At 46.0% G+C, this 21,521-nt stretch overlaps 1 protein-coding gene across 4 annotated transcripts in view; it reads left to right on the forward strand.

Annotated features, from left to right (window-relative positions):
- Positions 1–1,764: 1,764 nt before the first annotated feature.
- The window catches only part of NAP1L4 (nucleosome assembly protein 1 like 4), a 65,182-nt gene continuing 45,425 nt past the window's right edge, over positions 1,765–21,521 (forward strand). For 2 of the 4 annotated variants that reach the window (XM_034770256.1, XM_034770255.1), the window contains exons 1-3: positions 5,089–5,124; positions 9,783–9,814; positions 13,438–13,499. In XM_034770256.1, coding sequence (XP_034626147.1) covers positions 5,104–5,124; positions 9,783–9,814; positions 13,438–13,499 — 115 coding nt within the window. In that variant the 5' untranslated portion in view covers positions 5,089–5,103. Of the gene's footprint in view, positions 1,922–5,088; positions 5,125–9,782; positions 9,815–13,437; positions 13,500–21,521 lie in introns of those variants that run through there. The other 2 variants (XM_034770257.1, XM_034770258.1) reach the window with 2 other exon arrangements.

The following is a 21,521-nucleotide window of genomic DNA, read 5'->3' on the forward strand; positions in this document are numbered from 1 at the left end:
AACTTCAAAATAATTCTGGATTTGTACAACTTCTGTTGAGTCGTGCTTGTCAAAATTTCATGGACTCCACCATTTCAATAATCAAAAATTCTGTGAAACTCCATGCTTCAAGGAAATCAGATTGAGCCCAAGCATGACTTTTCTGAAGGGAATGCAAAACACCAACTTTTCCCAAAATCGGTACTCAAGATGTGAAGTAATCCCCTAAAATTGAACTGTCTGATTTAGTGACATCCCACTTAGATAAGAAATCAACTAAGTTACTCCAGGATTGAACTGAGGCTCATATGTCAAAATATCATGCTAATTCCATTTCATATTGCTGCTTTTTATTTTTAAGTCTTCAAGGTACTGAATCTGCCCTTTACATTTCATAATTGTATATCTTCCTTGTATATCTTCAACACTATTTTATTTCTAGAACATAATATAGAGTAATTGTTTCTTCTCTCCAGAATGAATGATGGTAGGAGACTTTACCCATGCAGACCTCCAGCTTAATTTCAGACTGCACCTCTCAACTTTTTCTAGAGAAATATGTAAGAATTACATAGTGACTCAAGACTCTGTTTTGATCGTTTCTCAGGATACATTACTGTATACTGTAATTTATTTTAATCATATTCCTCTTGATCTTTTATTCTGTTATATTAAATTAGTTGTAAATTAATGTAAAAAGGAGTATCTCTTGTACCAAATGTTATATAATTTCAAAAAATGACATGGCCTGGTGTAGTGAATAGATGTATTGTAATAATATATGTAGTATACATAATATACCTAGTAGAAATTTGATTCGGATAACAGCTAGAAATTATTAGTTGATATCAGTATAATTTGGACAAGAAAATAGCCCTTTATTTAGTAAAAATCTGTAATATTTAGCTCTATTTGTCATTGAGCTGCAGAAGCTAAATGGACAGATGATTCACTCAGCCAAAATTGAGCACATTCACCCTGCTCCACTACATTAGACCAGAAGTACAAAATGTAGAAATAAGAAAACAGTGGCAAAGGCTTTGGAAAGACAAAGAAAATTACCTTTCTCTTATTACTATCCATTTTCATGGTTTTCCATCCATTTTCTCTTTTCTTGGTTTGTTAAAGAAAGAACAGCCTCTACAGAGATGAAAAATGTAAAATAATCTAAAGGTTTTGTGGGAGACCTATGGAATAAATATTCTATTCAGAAAACTACATTTGAAGAAATTATAAGGTTACAGACTGAAGTTCTATATCATCTTCATATCCGATCCGAACAGTGCCAAATCCAACATGTCCAGCATCTCAACTAAAATAGTCAAGATGATCATGAAGGGCAGCTGGATGAAGCTGAATGCTGAAAGCCTGGGATGATGTTATTACGGAAAGTACTTTAAAAAATTTGCTACCTCTATAATGTTATTCTCCACTGAGTGTGACAAACAAACACCCACAACAGAGCTGCAATTGGCAACCACTTCCGCGCGCCCACCATTTCCTCGCGTCTGTCCCTTTAACTACCTAGGCGCGACTAGGCCCCTCTCCCCAGCCACACGCTCTCAACTCCCCCTGAGCCAATGCTCCCGCCCCTTATACCCGGACGCGCGCGCAGCCGCGAGCGCGCACCCCTCCCTCCCTCCCCTTTTTCCCGCCCACACCAAGCTGCCCTCCCGCCTTGATTGGCTAAGCGCTCCTGCGCCGGATAGTCAACATGGCCCGCGTGCAGAGCCGTGGTTCCTTGCGGGCCAATCGAGGTGGGTTTTACTGTGCGGGCTGCCTGAGCGTCGCCCAATGGGAAGCGGTCTTATTGACGGCGGCGCAGCCCGAGTGAGTCGGCCTGAGAGAAGCTTAGGCGCCGCTGGTGGGGCTGTGAGGAGACGCGCGGCCCGGGCAGGTGAGGGCCGGTCTGAGCTCCTTGTCCTTTCCCGGCTGTAGCTAGGTGAGGGGGCCCCCATGCCTGGGAGCGAGGCCCGCCCTCCCTGTTTGCGGTTGGGGCGAGCGGAGGCGGCCTCTCTAGCCCGGGGTGGGGCTCCGGGAGTGGCGTGGGAGGCCCGGGGCGCCCCACTAGCGTGGGACGGGCCTAGCTCCGAGCGGGCAGGGTTGCGCGGAGTTTCTGTCGCTGCGCCGGGAAAGTTCGGCTCCGCGGGGCCGCTGTGTGGGGCGTCTCAGTGATTGTAGGCCTGGCGTGAGGATCCCCGGCCCCGCGTGCCTCCGCTCTGCTCCCCTGCGGGGAGGCCGGGACCTGGGGGCGCTCCTTCCCCCACCGCTGTGTTCACCTCGCTGCCACCCCGTCTCTTCTCCGGCTGCCCTGGGTAGGGAGCTCACTTCTTCTACTCCCCTGCCCCGATTGCACGCTGCTGCGTCTCCCCAGGTATCCTGAGAGAGTGCGTAAGAGTCTTATTATCCTACTCATTTGGTAGCTGCATTTCATATCCTCAAGCGGGCTGGACCTTGCACGTTGAGACATTCACAGCAGAAGGGCAGAGGAAAAAGTATAGAGAGGCATTAGGGGAAGGAGAAAACAGCCAAATTATCCAAGTCACCTTGACTTATTGCCACTTTATTGTGTGGCAAGCATAGGCCTTTAAAAGGAGTTTAAATATCGCGCAAAGAAGAGGTTATGTGAACCAGCTTAAAGAATTTCTGTTCATTCCCTATTTTTATTTCTCTTAAGTTTCCCCAGCAGGAATATAAAGTTGATGGTTGCTGCCTACAAAGTTATGTATAAAAGGTCTGACACAGACATTGTAACTTTCTTCTGAGGTTTGGCTTACCCATGAGTTGTTGGGCCCTACCAAATTCACAGTCCATTTTGGTCAATTTCAGGGTCATAGGATTTTAAAAATAGTAAATTTTATGGTATTGTAATTGCAGGGGTCCTGACCCAAAAAGGAGTTGTGGGGGGAGGGAGTGGCAAGGTTATTGTAGGGGGGGTTGTGGTACTGCTACTCTTACTTCTGTACTGCTGCAGACGGTGGCATTGCATTCAGAGCTGGAGAGTGGGAGCCCAACTCTGAAGGAAGAGCCAGCAGCAGCACAGAAGTTAGAATGGCAAGGTATGCCACCCTTACTTCTGTACTGCTGCCTGCAGAGCTGGGCCCTTAGTCAGCAGCCGCAAGTCAGCAGCTGCTCAGCTCTGCAGACAGCAGCACAGAAGTAAGGGTGGCATGGGTATGGCATTGCTATCTTTACTTCTGCACTGCTTCTGGCGGGGTGCTGATAGCCCACAGCCGCCACTCTTCAGTTGCTCAGCGCTGAAGGCAGCACAGAAGTAAGGGCGGCAATACCACGATCCCCCTTAAAATAACCTTGTGACCTCCCCCCCCCGCAATTCCTTTTTGGGTCAGGACCCTCCCTCACTTTGAGACACTTTGGTCTCCCCCATGAGATTGGTATAGTATAGGGTAAAAGTGCACACAAGACCACATTTCATGGTCCATGATGTGTTTTTTGTTTTTAGGGTAGGCTGGGAGAGGGGATGTCAGCCCATGGGGCTCCCCAAAGCACAGGGCCTGGAGTGGTTCCTAGGGATGGCTCTGATGCCTAAGGGCCAACCAAGACTGGGGGTTTATTGAGCTAAGTCAGGCGCGGGTAAACTTTTTGGCTTGAGGGCTACATCAGGTTTCTGAAATTGTATGGAGGGCTGGTTAGGGGAGGCTGTGCCCCCCCAAACAGCCAGGTGTGGCCCAGCCACTGCCCCATCTTACCACCCCCCTGCTTCTTGCCCTCTGATGTCTCCTCTGCCCCATCCAACCCTTCCTCTCATTCCTGACTGCCCCCTGGAGCCCCTCCCCCATTCAACCCCTCTGTTCCCCGCCCTCTGACCACCCTGACCTCATCCACACCCCTGACCACCACTCCGAACTCCCTTGCCTTCTATCCAACCCCCCTGCTCCCTGCCTCCTTACTATGCTGCCTGGAGCGCTGGTGGCTTTACAGCTGCGCTTCCCAGAGCACCAGGGCAGCCAGCCACGCTGCCCGACTGGAGCCAGCCACAGCACAGAGCACTGGGTCAGGCCGGCTCTGCAGCTGCGCTGCCTGGTAAGAGCTAGCAGTCCCGCTGCCCAGAGCATTGCGCTAGTGTCGGGGCAAGCTGAGACAGCGGGGGAGGGGGAATAGTGAGGGAAGGGCCAGGGACTAGCCTTCCAGGCCAGGAGCTCAGGGGCTGGGCAGGACGGTAGTTTTCCCATCGCTGAGCTAGGTGCTCAGAAACAGTAGATGGTACCTGCTTACAAAAGAGCTTACAGTCTAATTCAACAAGACATATGTGCACATGGGAAAGGGTATAACACAAGCAGAGTGATGGCATTAGATATGGTGGTTATGCTGTTTATTTACTTTTTGAGGGTGTATGTTTGGAAGGGATAAGCTAAATGGAAATAAGAGGTGAGGGGGCAAGGCAGGGGAGTAAAGGGGTAAGAAATTAGATAGGTGTAGAGTGAGGTTTAGGTGAAGAGACTGAGAATGGGGGATTAGGAGTTAGGGTTAGAACAAATAGCCAATCAACACAGGGGCGGAGCAAGTCCAGTCGGTACTACAGAAAGTCCTCTAAATATGCAAAGGTCCAAAGATATGCTTTGGCTTTTTGGCTGCTTTTGCCCCTACTGACTGGAGTCTCTGGGGCTGACTCTTACACAACCCACATGGTGAGGTGGGAGAGGGGAGGCCCCACCCGGGTCCTAATGCACCCAGAGTGAGAGGGTTCTTTCCTACACAATTCTGGATCTGGTGGCTAACTGAGTGGAGGGGTGGTCTGATCCTGACTGGGCCTCATTTTACCACTCTTTTCCCAGTGCAGCAGGCTCAGTTTCTTCCTCTGTGTGTTGGCTTACATGCAACTGTAAGGACTTGAAATCTTTTTTTTTAAACAAAATGAAAGTTTTCTTTTTCAAAATGCATTCCCTCTTGTGGGATGGTGCCTCCTGACATTAAGCTTGCAGGACCTTTTTCAAAGCTGTGCCTGTTAGAGGTGAGCAAGCCCTTCCTTCTGGGGCTGAGCCTTTGTTTTGGGGCCCTACATGGGCTGAGACCCTCCCCTACCTCCCAATTATTTCCATTCCTATGCTGCTTCAGCTAACCTGTATCGTGTCTGGTTTGCATCAGGCAGACTTTAATTACAGCATGTTTCCCAGGACTAGTGAGGTAGGTGGCTTTTTGTTGTTGTTGTTTGTTTTTATTTTGTTCTGTGTTTTAATATTCTGTCACTAATGGCATAATTTGAAGATAATGGTTTGCTCGAGGTAACTGAGACCATAACTTGTCCTGCAAAGCTTATTGGTGGTGATGCCCAAGAAATAACTCTCTTGATTCTAAGCTCCAGTATTTGAGTGCCAACAGTTATAAAACTGTAAACTGAGCTTGCTTATCATGGAAATAATTATCACAGTAAACATGGAGACGCCATGATACCACTTACTTTCTCATTGAAATGCACTGGCTCTATCATACTTAACTCTTCCAGAATTTACAGGCAATTCCGTGATCTCTGTAGGAAGAGCTTGTTTTAAAAGTTGTACTATTTTTTGATTTCTGACCTTCTCTTAAGTTTTCTCTAACTGGAAGAGCTCTGTTTGAAAGTACCCCTTCAATAAGTGTTGAAACACTGGGAAAGTTCCAGAAGACTAGAATAAAGCTAATGTTGTTCCACATTTTTAATGGGGTAAACAGGATGACCTGGGTAATTACAGGTAGGGCAACGAGTCTGTCATGTAGGTTATGGATTCCATGACTTTCCGTGACTTCCATGACTTCTGCAGGAGCTGGTGTTGGCTCAGAAGCACAGCAGTTTGGGTTGGGGGGGGGAGAGTGCAGTTCCCAGCCAATGGGAGCTGTGCAGCCGGTGCTTGTGGCGGGACCAGTGCGTGAAACCCCATGGCCTACCCACCACCTAGGACCTGCAGCCAGGACACGTGGAGTCGGGTAGGGAGCCCCTGCCAGCCCCGCCAACCACCTCCAGCACCAGCAGGGGTCCCAGGCCATGGCCTGTCCCCCCCACACCCTGCAGCACCAGCAGGGTCCTGGGCCAGTGCCCCTGGACCACCACCCCACCCCCCCTCAGAGCACCCGCAGCCCCCCGCCTATGTTTTAGTTAAGGGTATATAGTAAGAGTTATGGACATGTCACGGGCCATGAATTTTTGTTTACTGCCCTTGACTTGTCCATGACTTTCACTAAAAATATCCATGACTAAAATGTAGCCTTAATTATAGGCCAGTCAGTCTGACATTGATCCCTGGGAAGATAATGGAGCAGCTGATATAAAACTCATTTAATAGAGAATTTGAGGAGGGTAATGTAATTAATGCAAATCAATATGGATTTATGGAAAATAGATTCTAGCAAACTAACTTGATATCTTTTTTTCTAATGAGATTACAAGTTTGGTTGATAAAGATAATAGTGTTGATGTAATATACTTAGACTTAGGACCACATGACACTGTGATTTAAAAACTAGAATGATATAAAATTAACATGCACACATTAAATGAATTTGAAGATGGCTAACTGATCTCAAAATTTAATTATAAATAGGAAATATCATCAAACGGGTATGTTTCTATTGGGTCTTGCAGGAATCGGTACTTGGCCCTACACTATCTAACTCTTTTATTAATGATCTGGAAGAAAACCTACAATCACTGATGAAATGTGCAGATAACACGCACACTGGAGTAGTGGTAAATAATGAAGAGGAAAGGTCACTGATACAGAGTCATCTGGTTCGTTTGCTTGAGCACAGCTTCTCAATGTCGGTTTAATATGGCTAAATACATCTAGGAACAAAGAATATAGGCTATACTGACAGGATGGGATGCTCTGTCCTGGGAAGCAGTGACCCTGAAAAGAGATTTGGGGGTTTTGGTAGATAATTAGCTTAACATGACCTCCTGCAATGCTTGGAGGCATAGACATGGGAATCTTGAATAGGAATAAAGAGGTTATTTTATGTCTGGCACTGGTACAACTGCTGCTGGAATACTGTGTCCAGCTCTGGTGCTTGAAATTCAAGAAGGACATTGATAAACTGGAGAGAGTTCAGAGAAGAGCCATGAGAATGGTTCAAGGATTAGAAAACACCTTTTAGTGACTGAGTTATTGAGTCTGTCTTTTTAACTTAACAAAGAGAAGGTTAAGGGGTGACTTGATTGTAGTCTGTGAGTATCTACACAGAAAACAAGTATTTAATGATGGACTCTTCAGTCTAGCATAGCGGTTCTCAAACTGGGTTGGGACCCCACAGTGGGTCATAACCTTGTTTTAATTGGGACGGCAGGGCTGGCATTAGACTTGCTGGGGCCCGAGGCTGAAGCCCAAGAGCTTCAGCAGTGGGCGGCGGGGTTACAGGCCCCCCACCTGGGGCTGAAGCCCTTTGGCTTTGGACACCTCCCTTCCCCGCCCTGGGTGGCGGGACTCAGGTGAGCTCAGGCTTCAGTCCCCCTTCCTGGGATCATGTAATAATTTTTGTTGTCAGAAGAGGGTTGTGGTGCAATTAAGTTTGAGAACCCCTGGGAGCAGAGAAAGGTATAAATCAATGCAATGGCTGGAATTTGAAACTAGACCAATTCAGATTGGAAATAAGGCATAAACTTTTAGCAGTGAGAATAACTAATCATAGAAACAATTTACCAACGGAAGTGGTGGGTTCTCCATCACAAATAATTATTAAATCATGATTGAAAGTTTGGGATTCTATGAATGCCCCAAATGTCTAAATTGTGACACCTCAAACTTCTAGGCGCTACGCAAGTGCTTGATACTAGAATATTGCAGCAGCAGTTGGTGTCTTGATGTTAATTTATTATACCTACCATGTAGGAGATTGGCCTTCCTCAGAGCTTGCTTGACACATGGCAATAGTCAAACTGGGCCTTAGGCCCCAATCCACAAAGGTACTTATGCACCTGTATCCCAGTCTTTGGCTCCTAAGTCACAATTGTAGGCTCTACTGTGATTAACAAAACTCCAGCTGACTTCTGTAGGTGCCAAAACTTGGTGCCTAAATTTTCAGGGTAAACATTCTCTAGGTGCAGACATTTCTGCCTCTGGACACGTACATTACTGCCTCACTTTAGATTTCCTGAACCTAAACCCCAGATCAGTGCACGAACCAGGGGAAGATAGGCATTCTCCCGCCTATCTCCCATGCGGGGCTTGATAAGGTAGGTGTGCTCAGAGGTTGCATACCAAATCAAGTTTAATTCAAAATCTGTCTGCTGGAGGAGGAAGTGGGAGGTGGTGTCCACCTTAACTTCTAGCCTATTGGTTAGAACACATACCTGGAATGTGGGAGATCTGGGTTCAGCACCCGCCCACCCCGGTCTCATGAAGGGAGAGGATATGGACAAGTGTCTCCTACCTCTCAGGAGAGTGCTCTAATCACTGAGCTATGGGATATTCTGATGTAGGGCTCTCTAAATCTCTCCTATTGAAGCTATTCCACTTGGGGTGAATATGCAAATAGTCATTGGGTCAGAGAGACTGAAAATAAGACTGGTGTTTAGGGCCAGGTATCAGGTTTAGTGTGGGGGCAAGAGATAGAAGGAAATGCTGGAATACTGCATGCTCTCTCTCTCTCCATTCTCATGGCTCTTCTCTGAACTCTCTCCAGTTTATCAATGTCCATCTTGAATTTCAAGCACCAGCTCTGGACACAGTATTCCAGCAGCAGTTGTACCAGTGCCAGACATAAAATAACCTCTTTATTCCTATTCAAGATTTCCATGTCTATGCCTCCAAGTTAGGAAAGAGTATGGGAGGAAAAGACTAGGAAGTGAAAAAAGGGGAAACCTTGATCATTAAAACTTCTGAGTCAGGAGTATTTCAGCTCTTTAGTTGTACTGCCCTTTGTCATGTTTGTATTTGAGAATATCTATGTGCACTCCTGTTTGAGACAGGAGTTGAATGAGATGACTAAGTACTGGGTAACATAAGAGGAAAAATCCTTTTTTTAGAAAAGGAGCAGCGAACCTAAATAGGAGGTTTCAGAGTAGCAGCCGTGTTAGTCTGTATCCGCAAAAAGAACTGGAGTACTTGTGGCACCTTAGAGACTAACAAATTTATTAGAGCATAAACTTTCGTGGACTACAGCCCACTTTTTCAGATGCATATAGAGTGAAACATATATTGAGGAGATATATATACACATATACAGAGAGCATGAACAGGTGCTCTCCTCAATATATGTTTCACTCTATATGCATCTGAAAAAGTGGGCTGTAGTCCACGAAAGTTTATGCTCTAATAAATTTGTTAGTCTCTAAGGTGCCACAAGTACTCCTGTTCTTTTTCCTAAATAGTTCTGTTTGATAACCTCCTATCTTACTGATACATAACCTAGGCTTTAACACTTTTGTTTTTAGTATATAGTTCAGATTTTATGATGCCATAGGAACAGATTACAGGCTGAAATACTTACTTTTAAGGGATGTAAAGAGCTATTTAGCCATTTAAAAACAAATATTCCATGAAAACAACAAGGAGTCTGGTGGCACCTTAAAGACTAACAGATCCTTGTTGTTTTTGTAGATACAGACTAACACAGCTACCCCCTGATACTAAATATTCCATGAGATCACATCATAGAACAGCTGCTCATAAACTTGCATTCAGATGTGATGCTTGGTGTGACCAGTCCGGTGAAAGATGTACAGTACGTAAGATCCTGCTTATGGCTGTTGACTGTTCCTTAGCAGATCCTGCAGCTAGAATTGCAAGCATCTTGAGGTGTTAATCAGATTTTGATAATTTTATATGAGAACAGTATATTGTGTCCTAAACATTTTATATTTTAATTTGTAGGTGGATACAAGCATACAGATGGCAGATAACAGGTAAGTCAGAATGCTCTCAATATCTGTTCTAAACAGAAATTGTTTGCTACCTACCCATCTTCAAAGCTCACCAGTATCTTAGTAAGCGGTTCTTTCATGAAACTTGGCAAATCAAAAATAGAGAAGGCTAGCCAGAACATTAATGCTTTCTCCCATGAAAAAGGAAAATGAATTGATGCATAGGAAGCTAAGAATGTTGCACAAATGGTCATGTGTAAAATCACTTTGTTCTTCGTATTGTCTACTTCTGAGGGCATTCTGCGCACAATATTTAAAAATTCTGCTAATTTTATTTGTCAAATAAATGTGGATGCTCCAGCATGGCATTGGGGAGCACAGGTTGCAGAGAGGTGGGAGATCACTGTGCAGCCTCCACCCCACAGACTCAGTGGTGAGACTGAACCCAACCCTTACGTAGTGCAAGGACAGGGCCAGCCTACAGAAACACCCAAGGGCCCCTCCATGCCAGGTGTGGGCGGGCAGGCTCAGCAAGGCAGGTTCCAAGTGTGGGGGGATTCAGGTGTGGGTTGAGAGGGTTCGGGGGGGGGAGGGTATGCAGGTGACTCAGTGGAAGATCTGGGTGTGGAGGGGGATCTGGGTGCACAGGGGCTTGTTGGAGGGTTCTGGGGGTAACAGTAATGGGATTTTGTAGAGGGGTCCAGGTGAAGGTGGTTGGGGCTCAGCGGGGGGAGGGTCTGGGTGGGGGAGGGAGAGCTTGGCAGGGGGGTCTGGGTGTGAGGGTTTCAGTGGAGGGCCCAGATGCTGGGAGGAGTGGGGCTCAGTGGGATGGGGATCCTGGTGCAGCTAGTTGGGGTTCTGTGGGGTGGGGATCTGGGTGCAGGTGGCTCATCAGGGTGGTCCAGGTGCAGGGGAAATGGGGCTCATCGGGGGGGGTTCTGAGTGCAGGAGGGTGGGGGTGAGGCTCAGCAGGAGAGTCTGGGTATGAAGGGTCTGGATGCATGGGGGTTGGGCGGATGGGGGAGCAGTTCACTGTACAGGGATTCCACTTCCTGCAGCTGAGGAGTGATGGGTGCAGGAAGCAGGGGAGTTTGCAGAGCTTCCTACAGCTGGGGGGAAATCTGGGGGTGGGTCTGACCCAGCCCCGGATGCTGTGCAGGGGAAGAGGAAGTCCCCTCCTCCCCAGCCCAGCCGGGAGTAGTAGCTGAGCTCAGCGCAGGGTAGGAGCCACCCACCGGGTCTTCCCCAGTCCTGCCCCCTGCCCCACAGTGATTTACCTCTCTGCCAACTGCCCTGGGCACCCGGAACATACTGCTGGGGCGGGTTGCATGACCACTCTTGTGGCGTCACTTTGTTTCCCCATCAGAAAGTCTTTTTTTTCCTGCAGAGAAGTAAAGAAATCTGCAGGGAACATAAATTCTGCACATGTGCTGTGGTGCAGAATTCCCCCAGGAGTAACTGTCTAGACTCTGAATGAAATATATTGCAATTATCTTAAAATAACTTCCGTGTTATCTAAATGTCCATCTAAAGTTTATCAACATAATAGTTTAAGTGGTACAAGCGCTTTTCAGTTTGCTGGTAAGCTAGTGTTCGTTTTTTTTTTTTTTAAGAGCAAGGTGAGGACAAACTGAAATTACAACTTTTTTCTAATTTGTTAAAAGTAACTGCTTTTACTGTGATTCAGAAAAAATCCCTCTTGATCTGAGGTTTTACGGGGATAGGGAAATAATCTGAGCTTTGAGGCCCTGTGCTGTATTTAATTCTTCTGGATTGTATGCTTTTTGTAGAGTCCCAACATTGCTCCTGCCTTGTTGGGAGAGAATCCCCTGTGTAAATTACTCCATTTTGTACTAATAAGATGTTGCTTATATTTTAAGTTCCTCAGGGGAAAGAACATATCATTATCTTGATCTTGTACATAGCTGGACATGATGCCCATAACATTATTCCTAGACATGAAGGACTTTGCTTCCACCAAAATCTAATGTTCTAAAACTAAGTTTATGAACTAGAGTTTAGTAAAAATACTCTGGTCTCTGAAACAAAATTTACATATTGATAGCAAAGGTTCAGCTTTAACTGACTTGCCCTAACAGCTCTCCTTTTACCATCTTTAGGGCAAATCTGATTCTCAGATTTCTCTAACTCTGTGGTAATCAGTGGCTTCTTTGACTACTTAATTAGAAATATATTCAATACATCTGAGTAGGGAAATAATATAAAACACTGCATCTGGCATGTATTTTTTTACTTTCATAGCTACTAGTGTATCAAAGCCCTACTTAACTTGCGATATTGTGGAATCTGCAATTTCTGCAATATTAGCCTTCCACCGCAATTTTGACAGTGGGAGCACCAGGCGGCCAACAGTGGAAAAGTAATGGACCACAAATAATAAATGTCCATTATTTTCTGAAATTTCCCATGGGTTGTCTGCAACTCAGCCACAACTTTGATAATTATCCTGCAATTCAAGTGGGGCCTTACATATTGTGCATTACAAGCGTATGGACACACTGCCCTGAAGAATTTACCATCTAGTTAAACAAGAGTTTATGAAAAATTGTAAAAATACATGTTTCCTTCCATTTGAATTTAGAGATTATTTGTTCAATGGATTCCCAGACTGTGGTCTCTGAACCACCAGTGACTTGGGGAGCACTTGCTGACCAGCTACATGGTGCTGGCCCCTTTTTGTCTAAGCAGTTAAACTGAGTAAAAGATGGCTAAAAATACTTCTTTCCCTGTATAATTTTTCTATGCAAGTAATTGCTGTAGCTGCAACAGGGTTGTTATGCTATTGTGAATGAGTGAGGAAGTCTACATGAGTGCAAATTGTGGTGGAGATGGTTCACAAATTTACCTTCTAATAAGATATGGTTCACTCTGTTAAAGTTAAGGAACCACTGACAGGCCAGTCTGCACTGCAGGCATCAAGAGACATACCTATTTACATTTGACCTCTGAGTCTTCAAGTCCAAATTATGTTGCTGGGGAAGCTTTTATAGCCAGCACATCTCCCAGAAGTTGGTTGTAATGGGTTCATATTATTTTTTTCCTTGTAAATGTAAACCCTGATTGTCCCTGAATTTCAGGTTATCCAAATTTCAATAAACAAATCCCAAAATATGTTTATCTGAAATTCTTGTTCTCACAGGACTTTTTGGGTGTTCTGTTGTTTTTGATTCCTATGCCCAGAGAGGCTTTGAATGATCAGTTTTACCTATATTTCTCCTTTCCTCACTATTTAAAGAGTTTGGATCTCTCCCCACTCTTAGATGAAAATCAAATAAGCCTTGCTCAAATGCCCCGTGTCGCAACATCCTCCTGGCCAAGGGAGGATGGATGCAGCTCCAGGGTTACTCAGTTGATGTGAGAACCTCCCTCAGCTTCTTACTTTCATGGGAGAAAACAATTGGCTTGATATCCAACCTCTGATATCCAGGTCTCAGACATCTGAACTCAAGGTACTGATGACAACAGATGTCTTTTAATGGGATCTACATATTTTTAACTTCTGCTGTGCGTCATACTTTAAAAATAGCATTCTTTTATATGTAATATAAAATAAAATACTTTCAGTGATTTCATAATTGGATGTAGAAGCAAATATTGAGCTGGTGTTACCTTTTGGTGTGTAAATCTAACTTTGGCTTCTTTAGTAAAGCAGAAGATGCTGCCTCAGATTCTGTGGAAGCTGCTAAACATGCAAGTGATAAAAAAGGTAAGTGTGAATTGTAAGTAACTATATAAGATTATACTAATAGTGGTAAGCCTCCTGTTTCTCTTGTACACTGAAATCCTTTTCTATACAACTACAAAAATGTTTACATCCAAAATGGTGTATGCATGTGTCTATTTAAGGCTCTAGTAGTGACCCGTAGTTAAGGCTAAGAGGCCATTTCTAAGTTTTGACAAAATCAGTTGATCCAATTTTGTTCAAGTGTGAAAACCCTTATCTTTGATCAGAACATTTTGCAACTAAATAAAATGACAAAATGGAAACTTCAGACTTGACTTGTAAAGCTCTGGCAAGTTTCTTCAAAGTTTGAAGATTATTAGTTGCATATCTTTAAAGTTATAAACATTTTAAAATGGACAGTCTTTTGTGCACATCACGTCTACAAATACTTTAGAAGCAAGAGGAAGACCAAGGGCAGTATAAATCCGTTACTCGATCGGGGGAGGGGGAAACAATAACAGAAAATGTGGAAATGGCAGAGGTGCTTAATGACGTCTTTGCTTCGGTTTTCACCAAGAAGGTTGGCGGTGATTGGACGTCTAACATAGTGAATGCCAGTGAAAATGAGCTAGGATCAGAGGCTGAAATAGGGAAAGAACAAGTTAAAAATTACTTCAAGTTAGATGTCTTCAAGTCACCAGGGCCTGATGAAATGCATTCTAGAATACTCAAGGAGCTGACTGAAGCAATATCTGAGCCATTAGCGATTATCTTTGAAAAGTCATGGAACACGGGAGAGATTCCAGAAGCCTAGCACTATATTTGCCCTGTTCCAATCTATAAAAAGGAAAATAAGGACAACCCAGGGAATTAGACCAGTCACCTTAACTTCCGTACCTAGAAAGATAATGGAGCAAATAATTAAGCAATCAATTTGCAAACATCCAGAAGATACTAAAGTGATAAGGAACAGTCAGCATGGTATATCTAACATGGTTTGTGTATATATAACAGTCAGACGTGGGATAGCTTGACTTTAGTAAAGCTTTTGATGCTGTCTCACATGACCATCTCATAAACAATATAGGGAAATGCAACCTAGATGGAGCTACTATAAGGTGGGTGCAAAACTGGTTGGAAAACCATTCCCAGAGAGTAATTATCAATGCCTCAGTCATGCTCGAAGGGCATTACGAGTGGGGTCCCGCAGGGGCCTGTTCTGTCTCCGGCTCTGCTAATATCGTCATCAATGATTTAGATAATGGCATAGAGGGTACAGTTATAAAGTTTGCAGACGATACCAAGCTGGAAGGGGTTTCAAGTGCTTTGGAGGATAGGATTAAAATTCAAAATTATCTGGACAAACTGGAGAAATGGTCTGAAGAAAATAGGATGAAATTCAATAAGGGCAAATGCAAACTACTCCATTTAGGAAGGAACAATCAGTTGCACACACAAAAAATTGGAAATGACTGCCTACGAAAGAGTACATCAGAAAGGGATCTGGGGGTCATAGTGGAACACAAGCTAAATATGAGTTAACAGTGTTGCCAAAAAAAAAAAGCGGGTGGGGAAAGTGAACACGATTCTGGGATGTATTAGCAGGAGTGTTGTATTCAAGACACGAGAAGTCTTCCTCTCTACTCCAAGCTGATTAGCCCTCAACTGGAGTATTGTCCAGTTCTGGGCACCAAATTTCAGGAAAGATGTGGGCAAATTGGAGAAAGTCCAGAGAAGAGCAACAAAAATGATGAAAGGTCTAGAAAACAACTTATGAGGGAAGATTGGAAAAAATTAGGTTTGGTCTGGAAAAGAGAAGACTGAGAGGGGACTTGATGATAGTTTTCAAGTACATAAAAGGTTGTTCTTAACCGCACAGGATAGGACAAGAAGCAGTGGGCTTAAATTGCAGCAAGAGAGGTTTAGGCTGGACATTAGGAAAAACTCCCTAACTGTCAAGGTGGCTAAGCCCTGGAATAAATTGCCTTAGGGAGGTTGTGGAATCTCCATCATTGGAGATTTTTAAGAGCAGGTTAGACAAACATCTGTCAGGGATGCCCTAGGTAATACTTAGTCCTGCCATGAGTGCAGGGGACTGGACGAGAAGACTTCTCGATATCCCTTCCAGTCCTATGATTCTATGATTAGTTCTTCACTATATGGGATTTTGAACATGCTTGAAGTCTGTTCGCCAAAGAATGTCCTTTGTTGGTGAAGGCAGAAAAAACTTAGGTTGAATCTTTCAACAAATTCTGAAATTCAAATTAAAGACTTTATCATCTGTGCACGCACGGTGGGATGCATTAAGGTTGCACAGGCAACCTTAATACTGGCATTGCATAATCTGGATGCTTGACTTTGCAATCTTAAATTTCTTTCATAGGTGTTTTTGGTAAATTTAGAAATACATTGGGGCCAGCACCAAGCACCTAAATGCTTTCAAAACTATATTTTAAAAAAGCAGCTTTTATCCTTTAAGGCCAGCAGTGGAAACCCCATGCTTCATATCAGGCTACCAATCCCTACTATTAAATTGAATCAAAAATCTTTCCGAGGCTTTGAAGTCTTAAACTGTGTGTGAAGCTTATTAAATTTGAGCAGGCCACTAGAGGGGGAGAGTTAAAAAGCATAGATTTTTCTACTAAGGGTATGTCTACACTATGAAATTAGGTCGAATTTATAGAAGCCGGTTTTATAGAAATCAGTTGTATACAGCCAATTGTGTGTGTCCCCACATAAAATGCTCTAAGTGCATTAAATCGGCGGACCGCATCCACAGTACCGAGGCTAGCGTCGACTTCCGGAGCGTTGCACTGTGGGTAGCTATCCCACAGTTCCTGCAGTCTCCGCCGCCCACTGGAATTCTGGGTTGAGATCCCAATGCATGAATGATGCAAAACAGTGTCGCGGGGGGTTCTGGGTACATGTCATCAGGCACCTCCCCCTCTGTCAGAGCAACCGCAGACAATGGATTCGTGCCTTTTTACCTGGGTTACCTGTGCGGACAACATACCATGCCAAGCATGGAGCCCGCTCAGCTCAGCTCACTGTCACCATATGTCCTCTGGGTGCCGGCAGACGTGGTACTGCATTACTGCACAGCAGCAGCTAATTGCCTTTTGGCAGTAGACGGTGCAGTATGACTGGTAGCCTTCATCGGCGATCTGGGTGCTGGCAGATGTGGGGCTGGCAGACATGGGGCTGCATTGCACACAACAGCAGCCCCTTGCCTTTTGGTAGAAGATGGTATATTACGACTGATATCCGTCGTCATCGTACTGCAGTGGCTGTCAATCATGGGCACCTGAGCAGACATGCTCAGTCCTATCGAACCGTCTCGACGATGATGGCTATCAGTCGTAGTATGCTATTTTCTGCCAAGCGCCCAGTATTTTCAGCCAAGCACCCAGAAGATGCCGAGGGCTATCAGTCATGCTGCACCATCGTCTGCCAGCTTAAGATGTAAAAAATAGATTTGTTCTGTATTCATTTGCTTCCCCCTCCCTCCGTCAAATCAGCGGCCTGCTAAACCCAGGGTTTTCAGTTTAATCTTTGGGGGGACCATTCTGTGTGACAGTTGTTTGTGTTTCTCCCTGATGCACAGCCACCTTTCTTGATTTTAATTCCCTGTACCTGTACGTCATGTCGTCACTCGGCCCGCCCTCCCTCCTTCCCCTGGTCCGTCAGATGCTAGTTTCACGCCTTTTTTCAGACCAGGCGCCATAGCTAGCACTGGGATCATGGAGCCCGCTCAGATCACTGCGGCAATTATGAGCACTATGAACACCACGCGCATTGTCCTGGAGTATATGCAGAGCCAGGACATGCCAAAGCAAAACCAGGACCAGCCGAGGAGGTGATTGCAGTGCGGCGACGAGAGTGATGAGGAAATTGACATGGACATAGACCTCTCACAAGGCACAGGCCCCAGCAATGTGCAAATCATGGTGTTACTGGGGCAGGTTCATGCCATGGAATGCCGATTCTGGGCCCGGGAAACAAGCACAGACTGGTGGGACCGCATCGTGCTGCAGGTGTGGGACGATTCCCAGTGGCTGCAAAACTTTCGCATGCGTAAGGGCACTTTCATAGAACTTTGTGACTTGCTTTCCCCTGCCCTGAAGCGCCAGAATACCAGGATGAGAGCAGCCCTCACAGTTGAGAAGCGAGTGGCGATAGCCCTGTGGAAGCTTGCAACGCCAGACAGCTACCGGTCAGTCGGGAATCAATTTGGAGTGGGCAAATCTACTTTGGGGGCTGCTGTGATCCAAGTTGCCAGGGCAATCAAAGACCTGGTGATATTAAGGGTAGTGACTCTGGGAAATGTGCAGGCCATAGTGGATGGGTTTGCTGCAATGGGATTCCCAAACTGTGGTGGAGCGATAGACGGAACCCATATCCCTATCTTGGCACCGGAGCACCAAGCCACCGAGTACATAAACCGCAAGGGGTACTTTTCAATGCTGCTGCAAGCCCTGGTGGATCACAAGGGATGTTTCACCAACATCAACGTGGGATGGCCGGGAAAGGTACGTGTGATGCTCGCATCTTCAGGCACTCTGGTCTGTTTCGAAAGCTGAAGGAAGGGACTTTCTTCCCGGACCAGAAAATAACAGTTGGGGATGTTGAAATGCCTATCGTGATCCTTGGGGATCCAGCCTATCCCTTAATGCCATGGCTCATGAAGCCATACACAGGCAGCCTGGACAGTAGTCAGGACCTGTTCAACTACAGGCTGAGCAAGGTCCGAATGGTGGTGGAATGTGCATTTGGACATTTAAAAGCGCGCTGGTGCTGCTTACAGACTCGCTCAGACTTCAGCGAAAAGAATATCCCCCTTGTTATTGCTGCTTGCTGTGCGCTCCACAATATCTGTGAGAGTAAGGGGGAGACATTTATGGCGGGGTGGGAGGTTGAGGCACATCGCCTGGCCGCTGATTACGCGCAGCCAAACACCAGGGCGGTTAGAAGAGCACAGCAGGGCGTGGTGCGCATCAGAGAAGCTTTGAAAACGAGTTTTGTGACTGGCCAGGCTACAGTGTGAAACTTCTGTTTGTTTCTCCTTGATGAACCCTCCGCCGCCCCCCGCCCCCCAACCCGGTTCACTCTACTTCCCTGTAAACCAACCACCCCACCCTCCCATCCCCCCTTCGAGCACCGCTTTCAGAGGCAATAAAGTCATTGTTACTTGACATTCATGCATTCTTTATTAATTCATCACACAACTAGGGGGATAATTGCCATGGTAGCCCGGGATGAGTGGGGGAGGAGGGAAGGAAAAGGACACACTGCAGTTTAAAACTTTAACTTTTATTGAAGGCCAGCCTTCTGATGCTCGGGCAATCATCTAGGGTGGAGTGACTGGGTGGCCGGAGGCCCCCCCACCGTGTTCTTGGGCGTCTGGGTGAGGAGACTATGGAACTTGGGGAGGAGGGCTGTTGGTTACACAGGGGCTGTAGCGGCCATCTCTGCTCCTGCTGCCTTTCCTGCAGCTCAACCATATGCTGGAGCATATCAGTTTGATGCTCCAGCAGCCGGAGCATCGACTCTTGCCTTCTGTCTGCAAGCTGACGCCACCTATCATCTTCAGCCCGCCACTTGCTCTGTTCGTCCTGTTATTCAGCCCGCCACTTCTCCTCTCGTTCATACTGTGCTTTTCTGTAGTCTGACATTGACTGCCTCCACGCATTCTGCTCTGCTCTTTCAGCGTGGGAGGACATCTGGAGCTCCGTGAACATATAATCCCGAGTCCGCCGTTTTCTCCTTCTAATCTTCACTATCCTCTGTGAAGGAGAAACATTTGCAGCTGATGGAGGAGAAGGGAGAGGTGGTTAAAAGACACATTTTAGAGAACAATGGCTACACTCTTTCACGTTAAATTTTGCTGTTCACATTACAGAGCACATGTGCTTTCGTTACAAGGTCGTATTTTTCCTCTTATATTGAGGGCCTGCCAGTTTGGTGTGAGAGATCACTCACGCAGTGCCAGGCAACAGATTTCGGCTTGCAGGCAGCCATGGTAAGCCACAGTCTTTTGGCTTTTTTTAACCTTCTTAACATGTAGGAATAGTTTCAAACAGTAGCGCCCTCATTTCCCATACCAAGCACCCGTTGGGTTGGCCATTTAAAATGGGTTTACAATGTAAAAGGAGGGGCTGTGGTTTCCAGGTTAACATGCAGCATAAACGCAACTAACCCCCCTCTCACCCCCCCCCCCCCCCCCCCCACCCNAACATTTCTGTTCAGCAGAGCAGGAACGGGCACCTCTGAATGTCCCCTTAATAAAATTGCCCCATTTCAACCAGGTGACCCTGAATGATATCACTCTCCTGAGGATAACAAAGAGCGATAAGGAATGGATGTTGTGTGCATGCCAGCAAACACTGGGACCATACGCTGCCATGCTTTGTTATGCAATGATTCCAGACTACATGCTACTGGCCTGGCGTGGTAAAGTGTCCTACCATGGCGGACGGGATAAGGCAGCCCTCCCCAGAAATCTTTTGCAGAGGCTTTGGGAGTACACGAAGGAGAGCTTTCTGGAGATGTCCCCGGAGGATTTCCGCTCCATCCCCATACATGTTAACAGACTTTTCCAGTAGCTGTACTGGCCGCGATTGCCAGGGCAAATTAATCATTAAACACGCTTGCTTTTAAACCATGTGTAATATTTACAAAGGTACACTCACCAGAGGTCCCCTGTGTGCCCTCAGGGTCTGGGAGCACACCTTGGGTGAATTCGGGGGTTACTGTCTCCAGGTCCAGGGTGATAAACATATCCTGGCTGTTGGCATTTCTCCGCTTCCTTGCTGCTGTGAGCTATCTACATTATCTTCATCCTCATCTTCCTCGTACCCCGAACCTGCTTCCCTGTGTTTCTCCAGTGACAGTCATAGCACACAGTTAGGGTAGTGGTGGCTGCACCACCTAGCATGGCATGCAGCTCCGCGTAGAAGCGGCATGTTTGTGGCTCTGCCCCGGACCTTCAGTTTGCCTCTCTGGCTTTGTGGTAGGCTTGCCGTAGCTCCTTAATTTTCACGCGGCACTGCTGTGCGTCCCTGTTATGGCCTCTGTCCTTCATGGCCTTGGAGACCTTTTCTAATATTTTGCCATTTCGTTTACTGCTACGGAGTTCAGCTAGCACTGATTCATCTCCCCATATGGCGAGCAGATCCCGTACCTCCCGTTCGGTCCATGCTGGAGCTCTTTTGCGATCCTGGGACTCCATCACGGTTACCTGTGCTGATGAGCTCTGCGTGGTCACCTGTGCTCTCCACGCTGGGCAAACAGGAAATGAAATTCAAATGTTTGCGGGGCTTTTCCTGTCTACCTGGTCAGTGCATCTGAGTTGAGAGCGCTGTCCAGAGCGGTCACAATGAAGCACTGTGGGATAGCTCCCGGAGGCCAATAACGTCTAATTCTGTCCACACTACCCCAGTTCCGACCCGCTAAGGCCGATTTTATTGCTAATCCCCTCTTGGAGGTGGAGTAAAGAAACCGGTTTAAAGGGCCCTTTAAGTTGAAAGAAAGGGCTTCGTCGTGTGAACGTGTCCAGGCTTAATTCAATTTAACGCTGCTAAAGTTGACCTAAACTCGTAGTGTAGACCAGGCCTAAGAGTACCTTGGTGCTTCCCAGGGCAGAGTTTAACTTTGGGAGCAATGCAATAGATCTGAACTCCCACAGTGGGACATGGGAAAACAGGATCTTTCAGGTAATTGGCTCCCACACCATCTGAGGAGTTTGGTAAATTGTAACCAGAATCTTGAATTGTATTTGAAAATGAGTAATGGCCAGTATAGTGCTCATAGCACCTTGCCAAGCTCAAAAGCTAGGCTGCTACATTCTGCATTACTCAAAGCTTTTGACCATTTTAAAGGGCAGCCCCAGTTAGTTTGCAACCTGGGCAAAAATATAACACCGCAGTTTTCTATGTTCTTCCCACTCCCACCTCCTGTTTAAGACTGGTTCAAGCTCTTGAGACAGGCTTAAATGGAGGGTAGAAGAAATTGCAAGTTCCAGATGCTCTTCAGGGAAAATTATGAATCCATCGTGCCCCGTTACTC

This window comes from Trachemys scripta, chromosome 4 (assembly GCF_013100865.1).
Source record: "Trachemys scripta elegans isolate TJP31775 chromosome 4, CAS_Tse_1.0, whole genome shotgun sequence".
Taxonomy (NCBI): domain Eukaryota; kingdom Metazoa; phylum Chordata; order Testudines; family Emydidae; genus Trachemys; species Trachemys scripta.